The 21,179-nt window shown below is 38.3% G+C and overlaps 1 protein-coding gene across 5 annotated transcripts in view; it reads left to right on the top strand.

Moving 5' to 3' along the window:
• The window catches only part of LOC145467151 (transient receptor potential cation channel subfamily A member 1-like), a 51,682-nt gene that overhangs the window by 14,049 nt on the left and 16,454 nt on the right, over window positions 1-21,179 (top strand). For all 5 annotated transcript variants that reach the window (XM_081450693.1, XM_081450692.1, XM_081450695.1 and 2 more), the window contains exons 2-12: window positions 2,079-2,172; window positions 2,951-3,126; window positions 3,825-3,932; window positions 5,051-5,159; window positions 9,574-9,671; window positions 11,428-11,475; window positions 12,052-12,237; window positions 12,651-12,839; window positions 19,901-19,987; window positions 20,642-20,727; window positions 20,819-20,980. In XM_081450693.1, the coding sequence (XP_081306819.1) occupies window positions 2,079-2,172; window positions 2,951-3,126; window positions 3,825-3,932; window positions 5,051-5,159; window positions 9,574-9,671; window positions 11,428-11,475; window positions 12,052-12,237; window positions 12,651-12,839; window positions 19,901-19,987; window positions 20,642-20,727; window positions 20,819-20,980 (1,343 nt within the window). The remainder of the gene's footprint in view (window positions 1-2,078; window positions 2,173-2,950; window positions 3,127-3,824; window positions 3,933-5,050; window positions 5,160-9,573; window positions 9,672-11,427; window positions 11,476-12,051; window positions 12,238-12,650; window positions 12,840-19,900; window positions 19,988-20,641; window positions 20,728-20,818; window positions 20,981-21,179) is intronic.

Genomic DNA, 21,179 nt, shown 5'->3' with positions numbered 1-21,179 from the left:
AAATTTCACTTCCGGTCACTTACGTCAGCCTCGGCACGGAAAATAAAAACAACTCAAAAATTTGCAAATTCGCTTACATTTTAGATGTTTTTCTTTGTGTTTCGCAAAATGCAAAGTAAAAAAAGTATAAGCAAAGACAAAATAAGAGAAAGACAGAAAAGCAAGAGCAATAGAAAGAGAAAAACTAACTCCGTGTGGCTTTGTTGGATCTTACCGAAGTGCGCTGGTAATGTAAATTGCGCACGCGCTGATAGGGTAACTTCCAATATATATCGGGCGCACTTCCGGTTTCTTTAAATACTAAAGAAAACGCAGTTTTTCATTAAATCCAGCCTTTTTCGACGAATTTCGATTAAAGCCAACGTTGGCAACATAGCTATGCATTTCTTTTTCGAAATCATGCTTTTTTAAGAAAATTACGTATTTTTCAATATTTTGAAATGCTTTTAAAATCTGACCTTTTAGAAATGAAACAAAATCGATGCATAGCGTAATGAGGATTTAAACTAAAATATTAAAAATCCCGAGAAAGTAATTTGTCTGGAAGCCTTTGCATTTTTTCTGTATTAGTCACATGACCATGGGCGTGACATGATGACGTCATCACTAGTGTTACTGATCATGAAAAAGTTAAAACACATGAAATAACTCTGAAGTACCTAAAAATGACGAGGTTATACGAGAATAAATCTTCCCTAGCAACGCTCGAAAAGATCGGTTAATGGGCCCTCAAATTCAGGATTCAAAGAAGATTCAATTTATAAGTAAACCTTGTGGACTGTGGAAACCAGTTCAAAGTCCAGTAAGTCTACTTTATTTTTGTTAGTAACGTTTCGTAAAACTTAGAGCGTTCATTACATTTTATAGCTCTCACATTGCACCTGTTCAGCTACATCGTGACACCAAAATGACTCCAATCTTGTTCAAAACCTGTTCAAAGTCTAGTTATAAAGAACGTTTTGTTGGTAATGTTTGAAATTATATTCTAAAGCTCTTCCACAAAACAACTCTAGAGCTGCATGGTACTACGAAAACGACTTCAATCTACCTGCTGTCGTTGGATTTTCATTTACTATCGCCTCTCACTTATTTACGTATCATTATTTTAATCCCTTTGTTCTCGGGAAAATTAAGCGAGTTCCACCATTTCATCAACGTGCACAGCAATCAGCAAACCGTGTCAAATACGATAATGATAGTACTAAGGCTAGTGAAAGCATGGCAGAAATAACCCTCAATTTAAATAAGGCAGTCCACACAATCCAAAAAGTGTTAATTATGGCGAGCAAATAACAAAGTTAAGAGAGCTAACAATCTGTCAATAGGCCACGTTCGATATATCAATATTCTAACATGGCTCCGAGGCTTTCAGGACAAACTTCTATATTTGGTGTTGTTTTCTTTGTATCCAAGTCGCTTTTGGGAATTGCGAGACTAAAGAAACTTACAAAAGATTACATTTTTGTCCCGAAAGCCTCGGGGCCATGTTAGAATATTGATATATCGAACGTGGCCTATTGGCATATGAAATATTGTTTGCAGGCGTCTTATTGCCTTAGAATGCCAAATGAAACATACTGTCGATGGTCAAACACATCAGTTACCAAGAACGAATTTGTGGTTGTAGGGAAGACGATGTGAAGTGAATTATAATGATAGTTACATATTTGATTTATTTTTGCTTGAAATCTCTAGCCTTGGGGAATGCGAAGAACATTAAGGTTCCTACCTCTAGTTAAAGGCTTGATGGCGAGGGTAACAACCCCAACTGTGCATGTTTGAAATGAGCCTGATGTGAAACCATTGGTACAACGCCTGTAGTAATGGCCAATTTGGTCAGCTTGAAATTTGGCCTTTTAAAACAATGTCTAGTTCAGACAGAGGCGATTTTCTTATGATCAATTAAAAGATTTTGGCATTTGTGTATCTACAGTGACCCAAAATTTGGCCACTTATCCATGGTGTTTGAATTTCACAGGTTCGCGACAACCGACAACGCCACAAAGCGTTTCTCTGAGTATCTTGCTCTGCTTGGGTTTTATTTCAAACGTTTTAATATCTATTTGTTTTTATTTCAGAAAGCAAGCAAAGGAAACAAGTTGCAAAAGTTGCACCATGCGGCTTTGTCTGGAAATGAAGACGAAGTACAAAAACTGCTCGGAAAAGGAGTAGGTAAGCGCAAACTGTGAACTTTGACCATGCCGAAACTTCTTTTAAAACCCATGAGTTTCCATTTGTAACACTGAACATGAAAAAGGGATCAATTTCCTGAACGCCTTCATATCAAAATGTTGAAAAATATTTCATTATCTTGAAGATGTTCTAAATTTGCATGTGATGGGCAAAACGCTGACGACGCGGAACAAAATGTGGTGATCTGAGTTGCAGTGAGAATGAAAATCAGATTTAAAGAGCTGTTGCTATTTCGCATTAGGAAAATACTGTCTCACTAATGACCTGTTCATAATGCACGCTAGGCTAGTCCTATACAATTTATTTTGTCTATCGACCTCCCCTCTAGTGATGTTTAAATGCCAGTAATAGTTTTTCCAAGAACTCGTGGATGTGTGAATTACTTGTGCAAATACGATCCAAGTGGGGAATGAGTTGGTTATTTCAGTACAGTGAAGATTTTTACATGTCATGCGTGGAATTTTTAACCGTAGTCTTGAACCTAAACCTTCCTCGTGTGTAATACTGTGAAGATTTAGCTGAAATACTAATTTGGACTTTAGTGCAATACATATAGTGAAACTCTGTGAACAAGCCTGAAGATGATAGTAGAGGACTTGCTTTTGTAAAGGTTATTTGCAATGTGTTGCAAGTATTGTAATTAATGCACCGTAAGTAATGTAATGTAAGATATGCAGTGTAAACTGAATTTAAAACCAAAATAGATTCAAGTTGGACCAAATTCTGTGAATATGTTTCACTTCCTTTTTTTCACCAGACGTGAACTCTCCGGATTCATTTGGCAAGACGCCGCTGCACAATGCAATCCTTGGTAAACACGTCAGTATTGTGGAATTGCTGCTCAAGTCAGGAGCTGATGTCAAGTGCCTTGATGAGCGAGGAGACACGCCCTTACACGCTGCAGTGAGAGTAGACAGTGAGACGATTGTAGTGGTAAGATTACAGCTTTTTATTAGAAAAAAAAGGGTGTGCAAGGCGCGGTGGCCATTTGTTTAGTCTTCTAAACTCTGGATTGGGCGGTCCAAGTTCGCTGGTTTTGGCCGAGGTCTCTTTGTCGAGTTCTTGGGACAGACATTTTACTCTAGGATTGTCTCTCTCCGCCCAGGCGTATAAATGAGTACTGGCGAATATAAATTCTGGGGTATAACTTTGCGATGGACATAATCTTTTCATCCATATACGAGAACAAATACTCCTTGTCGCTGCATGCTACAATGCATGCTGACTGAAACCGGAGAAAAGTACTGGCCTGATGGGCTACTAGGTTGACACCAAACTTTTTAAAAGAAACTTAGCTCTCCTGGTAGAGCTCCAAACTGCAAGGGAGGGTAGGAAGTTGTAGTATCGGGAGGATCCGATATAAGCATCGGCAGAGAACAGGCGCTCAACGAGAATAGAAACAAAACAGTTACACCATTTTGAGAGCATGGAGTGTAAATAGACTTGCCGCAAGTCGACCTCATGAGTTTCTGAAGGTCGGGAAGCGGCCTTTTGAAAATCTAGGAGTGTAAATTGTGCTGATCTTTACATATGTAATTTACTTTCCTCAGCATTCTCTAGCTAGAAATTATCTTAAAACGATTCGTATTTATTAGAAGAGTAATGCTCTATTTTTGTTACGATATTTTCAGCTGTTGTTGAATGACAGTAAGAGCGATGTCAATGCTAAAGGATTCGGTGCGTACACGCCGCTTCACATAGCCGCTCAAATGGACAGCGTTGATATTTGCAAGCGATTGGTAAGGAATTAACGGGATACTACAGGGCTGGTACTATTTAGTAAGTGGTCATGATCATGAAAAAGGCAAATTCTTCAATTTAGGGAAAAGTCAGGGGATTTTATTTTGAGTCAGGCTAGGAAAAATTAAGGTTTTGAAAAAAAGTCACTCAGGGGAAAACTGATTAATTATAACACGAACACGGCTGATGCAATAATTTGAAGGCTGGAATAAACCCTTGGGGTCATTGTGATCTCAACGATGCTTTTCCTCAGTGAAGAAGACAAATTTGTTGATAACTTGTCAGGAATAGGTGGAAAGGACAAATGTAAGGAAAGGCTTGACGCCACTGCTATGTCTGATATTTGTTTTATTTATTTAGTCAGGGAAATCTTATTTTCGTCAGGGAGACTGTCAGGGAATTTTGAAAATGATGTCTGGAGCAGCCATGTATTAGGACAAAAAGAGTGTTTCTGGAATGCTATTAGTTCTCGGTTATAATATCGTACCACTACTTTTTACTTCCGTATGCCTTCTGAAGACAATTCAATTGATTTTTCAACATCCCATTGTCAAGGACCAGTTAGATCATAACTCAAACGAATTTACAGGAAACTGGGCAGTTTAAATTTTTAAACAGATTTTTTACCTTTCATAAACCGACTATGGCTTTCAAATCGTTTCTTTCTGGTCAGAAATCTGCCTGAAAAAAGATTGAACAAATCAACATCGCCCCAACCTTGCACCAATTATTTGTCCATCCGTTAGAGGACGGAGAAATAGTTTTCTTCCAGGAGTTCTTGTGGAGGCGTGGTGGCCTCATGGTTAGTGCGCTTGTCTCCGGATCGAGCGGTCCGGGTTCGAACCCTGGACGAGGACATTGTGCTGTGTTCTTAGGCAAGACACTTTACTTTCACAGTACCTCTTTTCACCCAGGTATATAAACGGGTACCGACGAATTTAATGCTGGGGGTAACCCTGTGATGGACTAGCAGGGGGGAGTAGAAATACTCCTACTCGCTTCATGCTACTGAAACCAGAGATAAGCGCCAGCCTGGTGGACCACTTGGCTTGTATGCATACTTTACCTAGGAGGTCTGATTAAAGTCAAGTTCTTATATAAGTGTTCTGCTTGTTAGGTCGAACGCGGAGGCGACATAGCTCAGGCAGCTGAGGATAAAATGAGTCCGTTTAGTGTAGCAGTGGCTAAAGGCGCGCAATCCGTGGCTGAATACTTCGCTGGAGTTGGTAATGCATGCGTTCATTTGCCTTTTGGGATGTTTTCAAATTTGGCATTTAGTATAAAACGAAACTGAATAGTCCATACTGGACATAACATTCCGTATCTTGTTTGTTTTTTCCCTTCAACAATTAGAATTACGTATGTTAAAGGAAAAAAAAAAACATCATTTAAGCAATGTTCATTGTATGAACTAGGCCACATTAGAAATATGTCATGTAAGATGAAAAAAAAAGGCCAACTACATGCAGATCATAACTGTGCTGATCGAGGATAACAGGCAAGTCAAAAGAGGAATAACTGTGCATGCTCACACTGAGTAGTAAGTGGAGAGTGGGAATGCCGCAATAAATTTAAATGTTTATTACCGATCTGCCAAAAAGAAGTCTTTAAGAAAGGCTGACTGTTACGATCGAGAAACGCCGGTCAACGACCCATTTGGCAAATCGCTCATATTTTGCCCAAAGATACCCTTAGGTGACCTAATTCTAAAAATCATATTTAAAGGTTCCAGCCAATTTTTATTTTTCAGAAATTCGCAAAAATTTGAAAGCGCGGTCAAAGTGCGGTTTTTCGTGTAATAAAATGACAGAAATAAGGTGCGAGGACGAAGCGCTGCTTAAGTCTTAAAATAATTTCAATTGACTTCAAACTTCACACAAATGTGGAACAACCACTCTAATTTATTCCTCGTTTTAAACTAATCTCAGAGATGTTGATATAGTGGTTTTCCGAATCATTTTAAAAACACCTATGAAGCGTGTGAAAAATAACGGCAAAATATAGGTCATGTTTAACAGCATCAAAATGCATCTGGTACCTCACTTTCCGATTATTTTACTTTACAGCCTTAAAATATCATTATTAAACATATACCATGCCAAGTTTCATGCTCGAACTCGCAGTATTTCCCTTTGAGAAAAACGAAAATCTATGTCAATGTGTTGGGCGCAAATAACACAATAGTTATACACGAACAAGAGACAAATTAATTTCAACGGCGAAAGTAAAAGGCTGTCATTAATTAAAATCCCGTCAATTCACTGCTATCAGTGGAAACATAATGTCCACTACATAAAAACTGTTTTTAGACGTTTTCGGAACATTGCGCGTTAACTTTGTTTGATTTTCTAGTTTGTCATCGCGTGTATTTCCTCAATGTAAACAACACTGTGAATTGTCGTCATAACAAACGCAAGAGATTTCCTGGAACCTTAATGTTTTCGATTCAGCAAAATGCTTTAAGTTCGTTAAGACACAATAATGGGTCAACTTGGATGTGCTGTTTAGCACTAAGGACGTTAAAGGACTGTAAATTAATCGAGTTGAAATATCTTGAGGCAAATCAAAATCGCGCCCTTATTCTAATTTGGTAAACAGCCGATCTCCGTTCAAGTTCAAGAAGTCGAGAGGTTAATCCGGCAATGTATCACCGGTGCAACAACAAACTCAAACCGAGGTCATCAAAAGTGTAAGTTTAAAAGTGTAGTGGCAAGTTTCAAATAAATTTCGCCTATATAAATTGGAAACAAGAAGTGAAACGGTCTGACCAGAATAAACAAAATATTAATACGACTAATTTAATCCGAAAATGTGACAGAAAACATACATACATACACGCATACATACATACATCCTTTATTATCTTTCCCCATGGGGGCTTTTCGAAGACAATATGGTACAATACTACAATTAAATACTAATATACTAAAATTAATAATATTACATTCTAATTTAGATAATCACGAATTTAAAAAGTCTACAATTAATTTACCATTAATTTACAATTAAACATACCTAAAAGCCGTCGATTCCCCTCAATACCACTCCACATTGCCTTAAAGAGCCCAAGCTTTCTGCTGTAAGAATCGGGGGCCTCATGAATCTGTTTTTACTATATCGGCAACCATGCTGTGGGGCTGATATTCGAGACTTAGTAAAAGTTGTCACACAACCGTACGAGCAGCCCAGTCACGCTTTCACTGCTCTTGCACAAATGTTCAACATTTCACGATTTACATAAACTGATTACAAGTTTTAAGTAGTGACAGTTCAGTTCATTAGAATAACACAGAGGCCTATCAGAGAAAAGCGTAGGGACAATCTGCAGTCCTTCCACCAGTGGTTCACTATCACTCCTCTGTCAAGCTTTGGGAGTTGACTGACTTGACTCGCGGCTCCCTGCCACGCCAATCTAGTAGTATGTCACCCCAGCATGTGTCGAAAAAAAACTTGAGATTTTATCAAATACGATTAGCATTACAACCAGACCGATTGCATGTCGCACAACGCTAAATTACAATGTGCAACAGGCTTTTCCAGTTGAACTGTTTTCCCACCTGTCCACGGTCAATGCAATATGCGTGCCAACAGGTAATTGACTCAGCGGAGCTAAACTCAAAATTATTTAGCTTAGTGATCCCTGTGATACTTCGAGAATCATCTGGTGTTTCAGTGTTGGCATTAAGAGCTGGAGACCACTTAATCTTCCACGGCATACAGATATCTGAAATTTCCCGGAGTATCCCCTCCCCTCTCCTCGCCGGACTGTAGTTACAGCTAAGAGCCATTCAAGAACAAGAAGTAATTGCTCCTGGATAGGACAGCTTTAAAAAGCGCATTTCAATCTACTGTCACTACTTTAAACTTGTAATCAGTTTATGTAAATCGTGAAATGTTGAACATTTGCGCAAGAGCAGTGAAAGCGTGACTGGGCTGCTCATACGGTTGTGTGACAGCTTTTACTAACTCTCGAATATCTGCCCCGCAGCATGGTTGCCGATATAGTAAAAACAGATTCATGAGGCCCCCGATTCTTACAGCAGAAAGCTTGGGCTCTTTAAGGCAATGTGGAGTGGTATTGAGGGGAATCGACGGCTTTTAGGTATGTTTAATTGTAAATTAATGGTAAATTAATTGTAGACTTTTTAAATTCGTGATTATCTAAATTAGAATGTAATATTATTAATTTTAGTATATTAGTATTTAATTGTAGTATTGTACCATATTGTCTTCGAAAAGCCCCCATGGGGAAAGATAATAAAGGATGTATGTATGTATGCATGCATGCATGCAATCATGTATATGTACGTATGTTTTCTGTCACATTTTCGGATTAAATTAGTCGTATTAATATTTTGTTTATTTGTTTCGGGTCAGACCGTTTCACTTCTTGTTTCCAATTTATATAGACAAAATTTATTTGAAACTTGCCACTACACTTTTAAACTTACACTTTTGATGACCTCGGTTTGATTTTGTTGAATCGAAAACATTAATGTTCCAGGAAATCTCTTGCGTTTGTTATGACAACCATTCACAGTGTTGTTTACATTAAGGAAATACACGCGATGACAAACTAGACATGACGGCGGACAGGAAATCAAACAAAGTTAACGCGCAATGTTCCGAAAACGTCTAAAAACAGTTTTTATGTAGTGGACATTATGTTTCCACTGATAGCAGTGAATTGACGGGATTTTAATTAATGACAGCCTTTTACTTTCGCCGTTGAAATTAATTTGTCTCTTGTTCGTGTATAACTATTGTGTTATTTGCGCCCAACACATTGACATAGATTTTCGTTTTTCTCAAAGGGAAATACTGCGAGTTCGAGCATGAAACTTGGCATGGTATATGTTTAATAATGATATTTTAAGGCTGTAAAGTAAAATAATCGGAAAGTGAGGTACCAGATGCATTTTGATGCTGTTAAACATGACCTATATTTTGCCGTTATTTTTCACACGCTTCATAGGTGTTTTTAAAATGATTCGGAAAACCACTATATCAACATCTCTGAGATTAGTTTAAAACGAGGAATAAATTAGAGTGGTTGTTCCACATTTGTGTGAAGTTTGAAGTCAATTGAAATTATTTTAAGACTTAAGCAGCGCTTCGTCCTCGCACCTTATTTCTGTCATTTTATTACACGAAAAACCGCACTTTGACCGCGCTTTCAAATTTTTGCGAATTTCTGAAAAATAAAAATTGGCTGGAACCTTTAAATATGATTTTTAGAATTAGGTCACCTAAGGGTATCTTTGGGGAAATATGAGCGATTTGCCAAATGGGTTGTTGACCGGCGTTTCTCGATCCTTACAGTCAGCCATTCTTAACATTTGAAGTTTAAACCGCATTTGGCATTTTGAAAACTGAAAACATCAATACAACGAACAAACTGTTCGACGCTTTCAACTCCTTATCAGACCCTGGTATATTAAGAAACATAGTATATACTAACGGCCAATATATAATCATTCAGTATCACGTACCATATATAGTATAATTCAGGCACGGTAGAGATTGTGCTGACTGTGAAGAATACTGTTTTTTGTTGTAGTTGTTTGTTTTTTCGTTTGTTTTTGTTGTTTTGGTGTATTGACGACGTGATCAAAATTATTTCGACTTAATCTATTTCAGTTCAGGAGAAACAACTTAATTTGGAAGATCTCCTATACAATGTTGATGACGAGGGAAGTACTTTGCTTCATTTGGCCGTGGACAGTGGAAGTCTGCCGGTGAGACGTCATAACCTCTGAATTTGACAGCTTTGTTAATGAGAATGAGAGTTACATGTTGGGTTTTGATTTCAGTTGAGTTACATGTTGGGGTTTGATTTCAGTTGAGTTACATGTTGGGGTTTGATTTCAGTTGAGTTACATGTTGGGGTTTTGATTTCAGTTGAGTTACATGTTGGGGTTTGATTTCAGTTGAGTTACATGTTGGGGTTTGATTTCAGTTGAGTTACATGTTGGGGTTTTGATTTCAGTTGAGTTACATGTTGGGTTTTGATTTCAGTTGAGTTACATGCTGGGGTTTTGATTTCAGTTGAGCTACATGTTGGGGTTTTGATTTCAGCTGAGTTACATGTTGGGGTTTTGATTTCAGTTGAGTTACATGTTGGGGTTTGATTTCAGTTGAGTTACATGTATGTTGGGGTTTTGATTTCAGTTGAGTTACATGTTGGGGTTTTGGTTTCAGTTGAGTTACATGTTGGGGTTTTGATTTCAGTTGAGCTACATGTTGGGGTTTGATTTCAGTTGAGTTGCATGTATGTTGGGGTTTTGATTTCAGTTGAGCTACATGTTGGGGTTTTGATTTCAGTTGAGTTACACGTTGGGGTTTTGATTTCAGTTGAGTTACATGTTGGGGTTTGATTTCAGTTGAGTTACATGTATGTTGGGGTTTTGATTTCAGTTGAGTTACATGTTGGGGTTTTGATTTCAGTTGAGTTACATGTTGGGGTTTGATTTCAGTTGAGTTACATGTTGGGGTTTGATTTCAGTTGAGTTACATGTTGGGGTTTGATTTCAGTTGAGTTACATGTTGGGGTTTGATTTCAGTTGCGTTACATGTTGGGGTTTTGATTTCAGTTGAGTTACATGTTGGGGTTTTGATTTCAGTTGAGTTACATGTTGGGGTTTGATTTCAGTTGAGTTACATGTTGGGTTTTGATTTCAGTTGAGTTACATGTTGGGGTTTTGATTTCAGTTGAGTTACATGTTGGGGTTTGATTTCAGTTGAGTTACATGTTGGGGTTTGATTTCAGTTGCGTTACATGTTGGGGTTTTGATTTCAGTTGAGTTACATGTTGGGGTTTTGATTTCAGTTGAGTTACATGTTGGGGTTTGATTTCAGTTGAGTTACATGTTGGGTTTTGATTTCAGTTGAGTTACATGTTGGGGTTTGATTTCAGTTGAGTTACATGTTGGGGTTTGATTTCAGTTGCGTTACATGTTGGGGTTTTGATTTCAGTTGAGTTACATGTTGGGGTTTTGATTTCAGTTGAGTTACATGTTGGGGTTTGATTTCAGTTGAGTTACATGTTGGGGTTTGATTTCAGTTGAGTTACATGTTGGGGTTTTGATTTCAGTTGAGTTACATGTTGGGGTTTTGATTTCAGTTGAGTTACATGTTGGGGTTTTGATTTCAGTTGAGTTACATGTTGGGGTTTTGATTTCAGTTGAGTTACATGTGGGGCTTGGAATGAATTAACTAGGAAGCTGATTAGAGGTACACTGACTATAAGGTTAATTGAAAACTCGTACTTAACTGGCTGTTTCAGAAGTCCATCAAAAGTTTCACATTAACTGGAAAAGAAACAACAACCAAAGACGTTACTGTGCAATGTCCCAATACAAAGCTCGTTATTCTCCATTCGTTGATTTAGAGGACCGCTAAATTATAGCGAATTATATTTTTGCTGTTTGTGACGATTGAATGCAATTGAAGTTCAACTGTAACTTAACATTCTGTTCATACTTCTTTCTCCAGATTGTTGGGCGTTGCTTGAAGTTGGGATCAAAAGCGCGGCAAACGAAGGTGATTTGAACGTTAAGTTAGAACTCCCCAATATAGTACAAAAGGATTAAAGAGCTGGAAACAATCTAGAGTGATGTCACCTCGTTTGATGGAATATATTGTGCGAGAGATGCTGACTGCAGTGCTTATTGTAAAGACCATGTACGTGAAAGCGTTACTAGAAAAGGTCATACACCTTATTCCAAAATGGTTGCAATTTTAGTGTTCTTTTGTTTGCTTGCAAATTAGCCCTTGTTGCCTCGTTCAAGGGGAAATATTCCTTTGAATTTCGAGTTTAAGAACGAGGCAACAGGGGGTAATTTGAACGCAAAAAAAAAAGAACACTAAAATGGCGGCCATTTGGAATAAGGTGTATGTTCGAGAGTAGATGGAGCGCACACAAACATCGACACTTGCAGCAGGGCTGTATAGTGCAGCAAACTATGCATAGTCCTCTGATATCTATCTTCTAATTGGAGAAAAATCCGTGAAAATTAATCTCTTCGAGCACGCACTTTTAAGACCGCCAATGAAACAAAATGGAAATTGCAATTGTAACGGCTGAAAGTAATTCTGTGTTAAATTCTCTTCCTCCAGGAATCTGACACCAGCACAGCTTTCCATATGGCATGCGCACAAGGTTCACTAGAGATTGTTCAGTTGTTTACGGGTGAGGATCGTGACATCTGCAAAGCAGAGATCTTGGATGATCAAGGAATGGTTCCTTTGCATCGTGCAGCTCTTAACAATCATTCCACTGTCGTCAGTTTTTTACTAGATCAGGTAACTGAATTGAAATATATCCTGACAGCCTGATTGCATGCCGCTTCCCAAGAAAACTGCAAAATTTGGACTGCTTCTTAAAATGTGGTTGCAATGGAAATGTCATGTAACAATGAGAAACATACAAACAGTTGGTACCTTTAAAATCCCGCCAGAGAGGAATGAAGACTTGTTGAAAATGTCAGCATTACACTTTCAATCTCCATTCGTAGGGGCAGGGGGCTTTGTGCGAGGTTTGAAACAATGCAACGTGATCTATACTTATAAATGTGAGTGAAATAAAATGATAATGATGATGATGATGATGTCATAAATGTACTTCAACTTTCTGTGTTTTCCTTTTAACCAACCAAACGCCAAAATATGTCTTTGTCAACGTATTTCTTTGTTGACCTGTTTCAAATTTCTCTCAGGGGGCCAAAGTGGATCCTCGCGACATTCAAGGACGAACCCCAATATACCTCGCAGCCTCAGTGGGTGGAACAGAAACTGTTCAATTGTTAATGGACCGAGGGGCCGACATAACACTCAAAGATGTGGAGCTGCGCTCGCCTTTGCACGTAGCCATTGGAAATTCAGCCACCATGGAGGTCCTGATTAAGGTACATGATTCTTGCGCCGATAATTACTCGTGGTTACAGAGAGCGTTGTAGCTTCCAGGCTTCCGGGATAAAAAATAAATTTATTTAGGGATTCAGGTCTTTAAAGGAAGAAAGTCAGGGATCTTGAAAATGCAATCGACATTTTCATCTGGGTCCTCTTTGTCCGGTATAGGGCGTCCACTATTGCCTCCAATTTTAGCCGGTGTAACTATTCTTTGCCATGTTTACGCTTTTCAAAAGCACTCCCGAAATTGAACAACCGGTTCGTCAGTTTTGAAGCGTTGTCTGGCTTTCACAATGGCATAAGCACGCGCACAAGCATAAGCAAAAAGGTTATGAAGACCCCCTAAAACAAGTATAAGTGTGTACGCGTGTGCATAATTAACGAATGCCGGGTAAGCGGGCAGCGGGCAACTATGGACGCGGGAGGTTGCCAAGCACGAAAGTGCAATACATTATTCAATAGTTGCAGACTGCACGTTTGCCATTCTTTTATAACATTGAGACTTTTGAGATAGTATATATTGAGTCTCGTCCGGCTTATATGAAATCAAAAGTACATCCATTAAACAATTAGTTTATGAGCTCGAGATTTCTATCGCGTGATAGTTGACGAGGGCGCAGTCCGAGTCAATTATCAAGCGTAGAAATCGAGAGCGAATAATCTAACTGTTTTAGTATAAATCTTCTAGTCGTTGAAGACTTCATCTAAATCCTATTCACAGACACCTCGAAACTGCAAGGAAACGGCCGTCGTTTTGTTAAAAACCGAACACTGCTACGCTTCTCACTATCTATTACAGAATAGATAGTGAGTAGCGTAGCCAATCAGAGACCAGCATTCGTGATAGAACGCTAGCAGATCTTTTCTAAAACTCGCTAGTTGCACACTGCACGTTTACCATTTCTTTTATAACACTGAGACTTTTTACATAATATATATTGAATCTCGTCCGGCTCACCTGAAGTTAAAAGCGTGATAAACCGCGCGAAAATGTTCATACAAAAATCTGACAAACCGACACATCAAAATTTTTCTTGGATCGCAGCGAGTTGATAGTGTCTCGAGCAAACAAACAATTTCAAACTGTTCAGTTAACCTAAATATCATGCTGACAACAAACAAAAATTGCAGTCGGTAAAAGCGTTTCTCAAAAATTGGTTAACCTTAAATTTGGATCAGTTTTCCGAAGAACTCTGAAACAAACTGCTCATGGTTGAAGCTTTTGGTGGTTGAGCTCTCTGTCCTTCACGACCTCTTCAGCAAAAGAAAAGAACAATATGGAACCAGACATCTCTTGAAAGCGAGAGTGGAGAAGAAAGCGAACAAACACCCCTGGCTTTGAGCTGTTTGAAATGCTCTTATTCAATAGCAGGTTTGTGGGTTACGTTTTCCTTTCCACTTTGTTTTAAATTTGACGAGTTGCGTGTCTAAGGCTGGACTTGAACTCATAAATGGCTTTTAAAATTGGTCTCTGCCACTTTCGTTATTTGGTAAAATGAGCTTAAATGAACAGAAGACTGAGAACTAAAGGAAAATGTCAGAAATGTAAACTTATATTCGTGCACGATCCGCAGCAGGGGCGTAGCGTGAGATTTTGAAGGTGTACGCACAGCGTGTAAATACTAGGGGGGTCTGGGGGCATGCTCCCCCAGAAAATTTTGAAAATTAGGTTCTCGGAAATGCCATTTCCAACTATTTCCGCGGAAATTTTTTATAAATAAATGCGACGGAAAATGCCGTAGTTGGTTGTTTATTTTACCCATCCTTAGAGTTTTCGGTAACCTACAACAAAAAATGGGGTAAGACAATGGTAAAAACAGGGCAAGACGTGCACTCTTTAGACGGGCGAACTCTGTTATAACATCATCAATGTCAACGTCCTTGTGCTTGGAAATGTGCAAAATTGCTAAAGAGCTCAATCTCCCATCTGCTATGGTACTTCGTAAGGGCGTTTTCGATCTCTTCATACTGCTGAAACTACGTTCAGCAGTGCAAGCAAGCTCATTCCCAGAGTCTCCGTTCCCCTTGACCAGCGGTCGGAAAACAAGAGCTCTGGGAGCAACCATTTTGAAATAACCGACTTCTGCCGATCCGGTTTCACTGCGCACGCCTGAAATGGTTGCTTCTAGAGCTCTCGTTTCCGACCGCTGGTCAAGGGGAACGGAGACTGGGAACGAGATTGCAGTGCAAGTTGATACAGGTACGTCAACAATGTTGTCACAGCAACATAAACTCCGGGATAGAATTGAGGGTTGTCATGATCAAGAGTCTCAACCAAAGTCTTTGGCTTCACATTACCATCCATTCCACTCCACTTTTGCCTCCATCTTTTGACCTCGGATTTGAATTCGCCCTTAGAGATGTCCATGTCACTGCCGAAGTAGCAGTAGATATCATTAACGGTTCTTTCTGTTAGCTCAGTGAGCTTCGCTGGAATATAGAATTAAAGCTAAAAGGGTGTTGGCTTCCTAAAACAACTAGAGAGTGAACAAGTCTAGGAAGCCAAATAACGTTTCTTGTCGTTTATGGATTAATTAAAAGGTACTGGGAAAACAAACACACAGGCCAGTATAATTCGAAATTTAAAAATCTGTCCTATTTTATCGTAACTTTGACAAATGCTATAAGGGAATAAAACTTTTTTTTTCCAGATTTCAACTGTACGCACGGGCGTACGTGCGTATATGGACGCTACGCCCCTGCGCAGTCTTAACTTCGAGCGGCTGTTTCTTCAAGAGTTCAATTCACGATCGAGCGAAGAGCGTTTGAGCAGAACTAAAACCCGGGAACTGAAATAACCCATCAGAGGCTACCAATGTTTGATAAAACTTCCTTTATTAAAGCTCAGAAAAGCGTTTACCTTTAACGTTTTTGGAACAGAAGGATTTTGATCGTATCATTGTAAGACTTGAAACACAAACAGAGATTTGTTAAAGCTTTCATGTTCAAGTTTTGTTCGCCGAAAGCATTTAAATGGCTTTCGATGCCAGAAAAGTGTTACAAAGAAAACTTCTGGTGAATGTTATTGTCGTCAAATCGTTAGACAATTCTCTCTAGTTAAGATGCCCGTCCTCAGTGCCTTTCCTGTTAACATACATTTGACGTACCTAGCGATTCCAAGGACTGTTTCGGTTTAGCAGCTCACTGACAGATTGACGTTGTCCTCGGCGTCGCCGTCATGGTCGCATGCAATGCATGAAATTGAAAACGACATGAATTTATTTGCGATGAACTTATTCAAATGTGAGGAATAAACGACGTCTGAAGCTTTGAATTTTACATGAAGATGTCCTCTTTTGGGTGCTTACAAACAACCTTGTAATTCAACAGTAGAAGATATCATCCGCTCAAAATTTCAACTTTGTATGTCTGGTAACATTTCTGGCCAATATGCGCTTCTTTCTAAACCTTTGCCACGAACCATAGTATTTAATGTATTTGTAGTAATTCAACTGACTCGTAACTATTGTGGAGAAACCTGAACAACAAAACCGACTAAATGAGCTCAAAATTAGGCCGCTAACAGTTTCTGAGAATTTCTTTTAGCAAATGGATTTAGGTTTAGTCTAAAATTAACTTACCTGTTGTCCCGAAGAGGTTTATGAAATCCTCCTGCGCGGTTTATGACGGCACAAGCACTCAACCACCAGCTCCGTCTGAATAGATATTCAGTCTTCGAAGATAACTCTGTTCCTCTCCATTCGTGTCAGTAGATATTGTCAGCTTCGTTTGTCCTTTTATAACTCAGTGAATGTGAACAGTTCAAATTGCAGCGCAATTTCTTGTTTCAACTCTATTACTAGGCTATCGTTAATCTGGTCATAGCGAGTAGCAGCTTTCGTAGAACTATGGTAAAGCGTACAATAAAATCTTTGCTCCTTTTTCCTTATATGAAGAACTTGTTACCGTTCTATGGGGCGCCGTTTGTAAATTTATTATTTAGACCGAATTTATGCCATTTCCCCCTTATTTATAAATAATTGGAAATGCCACAAAATTTGTTTATAAATAAGACACAAGAACTTGTTCGTTGATATGTATATAATTATTTTAGGTACGTCCTGATTTATAAATAATCTTTTACCATAGAGTTATTATATATAAATAATAAATTAAACAACTTCAATTATTTATATATCAGGTCAACTCTAAAATAGTTATTTACATATCATAAAGTTTGTTAATCCCATTATTTATAAATAAATTACTTCGCCGGGAGTGTAAATTCATTATCTAGAAATAATAAATTTCACCTCGCCGAGTGTAAATTTATTATTTAGAAATAATGAACTTCACTGAGTGTGTAAATCCATTATTTAGAAATAATGAATTTCTCCTCGCCAAGTGTTAATTTATTATTTATAAATAACGAACTTCATTGAGTGTGTAAATTCATCATTTAGAAATAATGAAGTTTCATTTCGCCGGCTGTAAATTTATTATTTAGAAATAATGAATTTAACCATGTGTGTAAATTCATTATTTAGAAATTCATTATTTAGAAATAATGAACTTCACTGAGTTTGTAAATTCATTATTTAGAAATAATGAAAGTATGAATGGCAGACCCAGCGTCTCTTGCCCGATCGATTTCGGAGGCTGTTTCTCGCGCTATAAGTGAGACAGTCAATGCTACCCTTGCTCAAGTAGGTAACGGCGGCGGTATGTAGCCTGAAATTCAGCACTGGCGGATCTGGGGGAGGGGCTCGAGGAGCCCGTTCTCCCCCCCCCCCCCCCATTCCCCGCCTCAGCTATCATGGAGTTCTTATTCACTCAGCAATTCGGCAGCTCACACTGCAACAGGAACAACTACTCAAAGGCCGAGGTAACAGGTAAATTTTAAGAAAAGAAACTGCTGCATGAAGAAAATAAAAATCGCTTGGCGTGTTAAGTGAAAGGTCTGATTTCTATTGAAATTCAATAATGGTTTAAACGTAAATGAATTTAGCTTTCCACGTGTACGATCTTTGGACTTGCCTGGAATAGAGATGCCCAGCCGTGACTTGATCAAGCCAAACAAAGTGTGTCACACAGCTATCCGTCCAAAGGTCACAAAGGTCACAAAGAATTTAACCTGCGAGCAAACTCACGTTTGAATCAAACGCGCGAGTGACGAAGAGGAATAGCGATCGGCGGGAAAGAGGCGCCAAGAAGTGACTTTCTCCTCTCGCGGCTTCGCCCGTCGATTTCTCGCTCTCAGCTACGCCGAGCGCGTTTGTGCTCCAACGTGAGCCTGTTCGCAGGCTACAAAGAATTATCTAAGCATGTAAATACATTATTCGATTTCCCGATTTTAAAAGTTCTGCATTTTCTTCATGCAGCAATTTCTTGGCTTAAAATTTACCTGTTACCTCGGCCTTTGAGTAGTTGTTGTCGTTGTCGTTGTCGTTGTTCCTGTTGCAGTGTGAGCTGCCGAATTGTTGAGTGGATAAGAACTACGTAATAGATATTTGAAGCGTGATTCTCGCTTAAACACAATTAACCAAAATAAGGGGGGGGGGGAACCTCCCCTAGATCCGCCACTGCTGAATTTCAGGCTACATACCTACCTGAATAACTGTCTTATAACGCGAGAAACAGCCTCTGAAATCGATCGGGCAAGAGACGCTGGGTCAGCCATTCATACTTTCATTCTTTCTAAATAACGAATTCACATACTCAGTGAAGTTCATTATTTCTAAGTAATAAATTTACACTCAGCGAGATGAAACTTCATTATTTCTAAATAATGAGTTTCTAAATAACGAGTTTACACACACGTTTAATTCATCATTTCTAATTAATAAATTTACAGTCGGCGAGATGAAACTTCATTATTTCTAAATAATGAATTTACACACTCAATGAAGTTCATATTTATAAATAATAAATTTACATTCGGCAAGGTGAAATTCATTATTTCTAAATAATGAATTTACGCACTCAGTGAAGTTCATTATTTCTAAATAATGAATTTACGCACTCAGTGAAGTTCATTATTTCTAAATAATGAATTTACACACTCAGTGAAGTTCATTATTTCTAAATAATAAATTTACACTGGGCGAGGAGAAATTCATTATTTCTAAATAATGGATTTACACACTCAGTGAAGTTCATTATTTCTAAATAATAAATTTACACTCGGTGAGGTGAAATTTATTATTTCTAAATAATGAATTTACACTCCCGGCGAAGTAATTTATTTATAAATAATGGGATTTACAAACTTTATGATATGTAAAAAACTATTTTAGACATGACCTGATATATAAATAATTGAAGTTGTTTAGTTTATTATTTATATACAATAACTCTATGGTAAAAGATTATTTATAAATCAGAAGGTACCTAAAATAATTATTTACATATCAACGGACAAGTTCTTGAGTCTTATTTATAAACAAATTTTGTAACATTTCCAATTATTTATAAATAAGGGGGAAATGGCATAAATTCGGTCTAAATAATAAATTTACAAACGGCGCCCCATACCGTTCAGCTCCACAATTAATTCCGACGATTATTACCAAGGCCCCTCTGGATACCAGCCGTAATGCTGAATGGGCCATTCTGTATAATAATTAAATGTTTTCATTCAACATTCGCCTCCACAGCGGAAAAACACACCTCGGCACTGCGCGCGCGCAGATCCCACCGTCGTTCCCGCCAAAATTGTTACTTGACGTGTCTCAATTTTCCTAAATCGTCCAGGTTTAAGACGTTTTAAGAAGAAAGCGAAGGAAGTCACTTAAAAGTTTCACTTTGTCCGCTCTATATGCATATTATTCAAAGAGGTTGAGTGTATTTGAAATTAAGATTATTTCATGTAACTGCTGTTTGAAATTAGACGAGATTACTTTTTGAAATAACTCATATTTTTCGCGTTACATTTTTAAATTTTAGAGCATCTTTCAATATTTGTGCCACCTTATGTTTCTCTTTTCCCCTTCCCAAAACCGTTCCACCCCATACATGTAGCTCAGCCAGTGGCACTACACTACAACCAGTGTAGTGGCCGAAAAAGATATCTGCTCCCCCAAATAATTACTAGTTAATTTTCTTTGTTCACCTACAGAGCCCTGCATCAAAGGCTTTAATTATTGACAAAGATGGCACTGGATATACCCCAGTGCACTACGCCGCACGAGCCGGTTATCTGCAGGTATGTAAGAACATATAAGTGTTTCCAGAAGAAGCTCACAATGACAAAAAAAAAGAAAAAAAAAAACACTACAACGACTGCTTAGAATGCTAAAAGACCGCGGTCTTTTCTCTCGGGCCTGACGAGTCCCAATCCCTTCTCTTCTAAAGAGTCTCACATCATACTGCCTGATGACAGACAAACACAATGCCAGCAGTGTAACGGCAAGATCAATGAAAACAACACCACTAACAACATGAATATATATCGTGTTATTGTTTTCCCTTGGTGCGATTCTGTACTTTCCTTTTGTTCCGGTTTAAGTTAATATATCGGTAATGTACGTGAAATTCCAATAAGAGAAGATCGATGATGAGTTGAGGACGGCCATACATTGTTCGTTATTTATTTCGCTAGTTCATTTTAAAATGTATATGAAACAAACGAAAATACCAAACGGTACACAACATATAAACAATATCAACTGAATAATATATGACGTTCTCATTTCAGAAAGCTTTACATAATTCTAACGTTGCAACATTTACTGACAGTGATTTCTTTTAATTTCACTTCTGTCAAATTTCAACTCATAATGTTTCAGGTATCTTCGTTGAGATATTTGCTAATTAAACAACACGGTCAATAACAGTCTTTTGCAACTTTTTTTCGCAGCACATCATTCTCTTTATCAACAAAAACAAGGCCGCTGAACAAGTCCCATCAGACTCTTTGGACACGCCTCTTCACATCGTTTCTCGGTACGCTTTGCGGACCTATATTTTTCTTTACTGCTTTCAACGTCAAGGCCGTTTTCACGTTAAATGTTATCGACTTCTTTCCTCCTATAAGGTATGGCTGGCTAGAGATCGCCGAAAGGCTGCTCAAGAAAAGAAATGTCAGAATGATGAATTTACAGAATAACCAAGGTAAAACGGCCCTTCACTTCGCTTGTCACGAAGGACATGAGCAAATAGCTCAACTCTTGTTGGTGGAAGGCGCTACTATTGAAAGGTAGTTTTCAGATATATTATTTCCTTGGTAAATTTTAAGAGTAGTCGGTGAAAGCAACGTACACTGAGAACTTGAATTATGCTATACTTGTTCTCTAAGTTCACACAAATAGCTTGGCCTAAACCAGTCGCTTAGTCGTCCGTCCTGGATGAACTCTTGAGTACTTTAATAGTGCATTTTATCAATTAATTAACACACC

Source organism: Orbicella franksi, chromosome 14, assembly GCF_964199315.1.
Source record: "Orbicella franksi chromosome 14, jaOrbFran1.1, whole genome shotgun sequence".
In the NCBI taxonomy this organism is placed as follows: domain Eukaryota; kingdom Metazoa; phylum Cnidaria; class Anthozoa; order Scleractinia; family Merulinidae; genus Orbicella; species Orbicella franksi.
The sequence above is the reverse complement of the archived record's forward strand: the minus strand, read 5'-3'. Positions and strand labels throughout refer to the sequence as shown.